At 48.5% G+C, this 3066-nt stretch overlaps 1 protein-coding gene across 4 annotated transcripts in view; it reads left to right on the top strand.

The window, feature by feature from the left end:
- The window catches only part of GLT1D1 (glycosyltransferase 1 domain containing 1), a 61174-nt gene that overhangs the window by 19814 nt on the left and 38294 nt on the right, over positions 1–3066 (top strand). For all 4 annotated transcript variants that reach the window (XM_023524267.1, XM_023524268.1, XM_023524269.1 and 1 more), the window contains exon 3: positions 572–677. In XM_023524267.1, the coding sequence (XP_023380035.1) occupies positions 572–677 (106 nt within the window). The remainder of the gene's footprint in view (positions 1–571; positions 678–3066) is intronic.

The following is a 3066-nucleotide window of genomic DNA, read 5'->3' as shown; positions in this document are numbered from 1 at the left end:
CCCATCCGTACAGGCTTCTCCACTTAGAGTGGACACGCCCATTGCAGTCCTCGCTCACTTTGCACAGGCAGCACCTCAGATCTCTTGGGTCCCCACTCTCCTGCCCTCCACACTCTGCCATTCCGGTGGCACTGCCCGTTCCCTGGAGGTACAGTCACGGTGTCTGCGTCTCGACAGCACTGTGCCCGTCATTGTGATCCATGGGGGGCACTCAGGTTTTGCAAAGCCCCTTTTCTGTCACGAACCCCGACAAGTCCAGATGTGCCCGACCCCCGAGGAGCTTGGCTTTGAGAGGTGGCGGCCGACAACACGAGTCATTGTTAAAATACAGAGCAAGTTCATTCAGAGTCCTGACGACGGTGGTCGGTGTCTCGCACGATCAATCCCGTGTCACGCTTATCCCTGTGACCCCCTAGCCTGCCGCTCAGGGGAGCTGGGGGAGACCACACCATAGGCACGACCCGGGCCGTGCTCTGCGGACTCTGGCTGTCCACACCGCCGCTTCGGGCTGGGGCCAGGGCGGTGGCTGCTCCCGAGGCTGCAGCCTGCTCTGCTCTCCTCCTTTTCGCAGGCCACGGAGTCCCTTTTGGAATCATCTTCGGTGGGACCGATTTAAATGAAGACGTGAACGACGGGGAAAAAAATCAAGTGATGGGCAGCGTCCTTCAAGAAGCCAGGTACTACCTGAGGGCCTTCCGAGGCGTTAGACACTGGACCCTTTTGGATGCAAGTCCATGGGAACAGAGAGACGGAGGAGGCCAGTCATGTGGGGTGTGGGGGGCTCACACCTTCCCAGAGAAGCCCCCTTCCTCCTCTCGGTTCTTTGTTTTTCTTTCACTGGGCAGAGTTTTGTTTTGGCGCATAGTCCTCGTCACCAAGTGATTGCAGTCGAATAATTCTCCCACTCAGTTAGCGTTTCACGGACATTCTTGAGGTGTTCTGCACGGTAGATGACACGGGTCATTCTGTCTCCTAAGAGCCGCCACTACGGACGGACCCTAGCGTCATTAGCACACAGATCGGGACTTAGGTTGCATCAGCTTTTCTCAAGTCGTATCTTTTTGACGTGGCTCTGACCGCAGGTTTCTGAACTGGATAAAAACGCCTCGTGAGAGGGGTTGCCAGCTGCATGTCTCAGTGGGGTCATTGTGGGCACTTGGGGCAGGACAGCTGTTCGTCGTGGGGGACCGTGTTCCTGAGCCTGGAGACCACGTGTTGGCAGTGCCTGGCAGCTGCTGTCATAATCTGACACGCCTTTACACGCTTCTAGCCCCCTTTTTAAAATAGAGTACATTGTGTGTGTGTGTGTGTGTGTGTGTGTGTGTGTGTGTGTGTGTGACAGGAAACAAAGCTATCACCATAGCTGGGCTCCCGTTGAAAGGTGATCTGTCATTATAGGTTTTCTTGCTGTTGTTATTCCTATACTCTCAAAATGTATCACCTTTGGACCATGCATTCCGCAAGGTGCTGTCTCGTGGACGGCAAATAATTCTGCTCGGTAGAAACAATATTGAATGAATTCGTCTTATCGTATTATCATTAGCATTATTCATTGTATTGTTATTAAAACACACATCGATTTTTATTCAGGGGGGTATTGATTCAGGTTGGTGAGCAGGAAAGTCGGGGGAATCATAGGTCCCTTGTCTGACGTAATACGGCAAATTAGAGTATTGAACTTGTCCAGCTTTATAATGAGAGTTTCATTTTTAATCAAATACTTGTAAATAGTTATGTTTTCCCTATAAGGTGTATTTTAGAACATTTGTCTTTTCTATTTTAAACCTTTTTTCTATATAGTACAATATTCAAACTTGTTTTAGAATCAGGTTTTTGGCTTGTGAGTATTATATTAAGTACTTGGTAATCAGAAATACCAAAATTAGATAAGGAGTATTTGAAATTTGTAAAAATTTGTGGGAAAAGGTCATATTAGAAAAACTTCCTATTGCCAAGCTCATCGGCCAAAGAGAGTTTATGTGACAGGAAATGCCCAGAAACCATTCCACGGATAGGGAGTGTACGGCACGTGGCTGGTTCCATCGTGGGAATTGCTGTTTTGTAGGTCGGAACTGGTTGAATATCAGTAATGTCACTTGTTTTTTGAGCGACAGCTTTTCTAGAGATGCTTTTGGCAAACAGAGCCCCGTGTCGCGGTCAGTCAGTGAGCTCTGAAGTGGCAGTAAGGGGGCGGGTTTGTGTTTTTCATAAGAAATGTGTTCTTTTTTGGTCTCTGGAGTCTTTGGGCTAGAAACTCTCTTTAAAGGTCGTCTGTTAGGTGGGCGTAAAGCCAACGGCCGCGATTCTGTAGGGAGGAGCCACGAGAGAGAACGTGTCATCTGCCACCGTGGATAATCGATGAGTGTCTGGCGGGAAACGACGGGGTCACCCCACTTTGCCCCGCTGGCTCCTGACACATTCACCCTTTGTGCCGACAGCCCACTCAGGCGCCCCCCTTCCCGGTCATTGTGGGCACTTGGGGCAGGACAGCTGTTCGTCGTGGGGGACCGTGTTCCTGAGCCTGGAGACCACGTGTTGGCAGTGCCTGGCAGCTGCTGTCATGATCTGACACGCCTTTACACGCTTCTAGCCCCCTTTTTAAAATAGAGTACATTGTGTGTGTGTGCGTGTGTGTGTGTGTGTGTGTGTGACAGGAAACAAAGCTATCACCACAGCTGGGCTCCCGTTGAAAGATGATCTGTCATTATAGGTTTTCTTGCTGTTGTTATTCCTATACTCTCAAAATGTATCACCTTTGGACCATGCATTCCGCAAGGTGCTGTCTCGTGGACGGCAAATAATTCTGCTCGGTAGAAACAATATTGAATGAATTTGTCTTATCGTATTATCATTAGCATTATTCATTGTATTGTTATTAAAACGCACATCGATTTTTATTCAGAGGGGTATTGATTCAGGTTGGTGAGCAGGAAAGTCGGGGGAATCATAGGTCCCTTGTCTGACGTAATATGGCAAATTAGAGTATTGAACTTGTCCAGCTTTATAATGAGAGTTTCATTTTTAATCAAATACTTGTAAATAGTTATGTTTTCCCTATAAGGTGTA

This window comes from Pteropus vampyrus, unplaced genomic scaffold, assembly GCF_000151845.1.
Source record: "Pteropus vampyrus isolate Shadow unplaced genomic scaffold, Pvam_2.0 Scaffold457, whole genome shotgun sequence".
NCBI classification, from domain to species: Eukaryota; Metazoa; Chordata; class Mammalia; order Chiroptera; family Pteropodidae; genus Pteropus; species Pteropus vampyrus.
The sequence above is the reverse complement of the archived record's forward strand: the minus strand, read 5'-3'. Positions and strand labels throughout refer to the sequence as shown.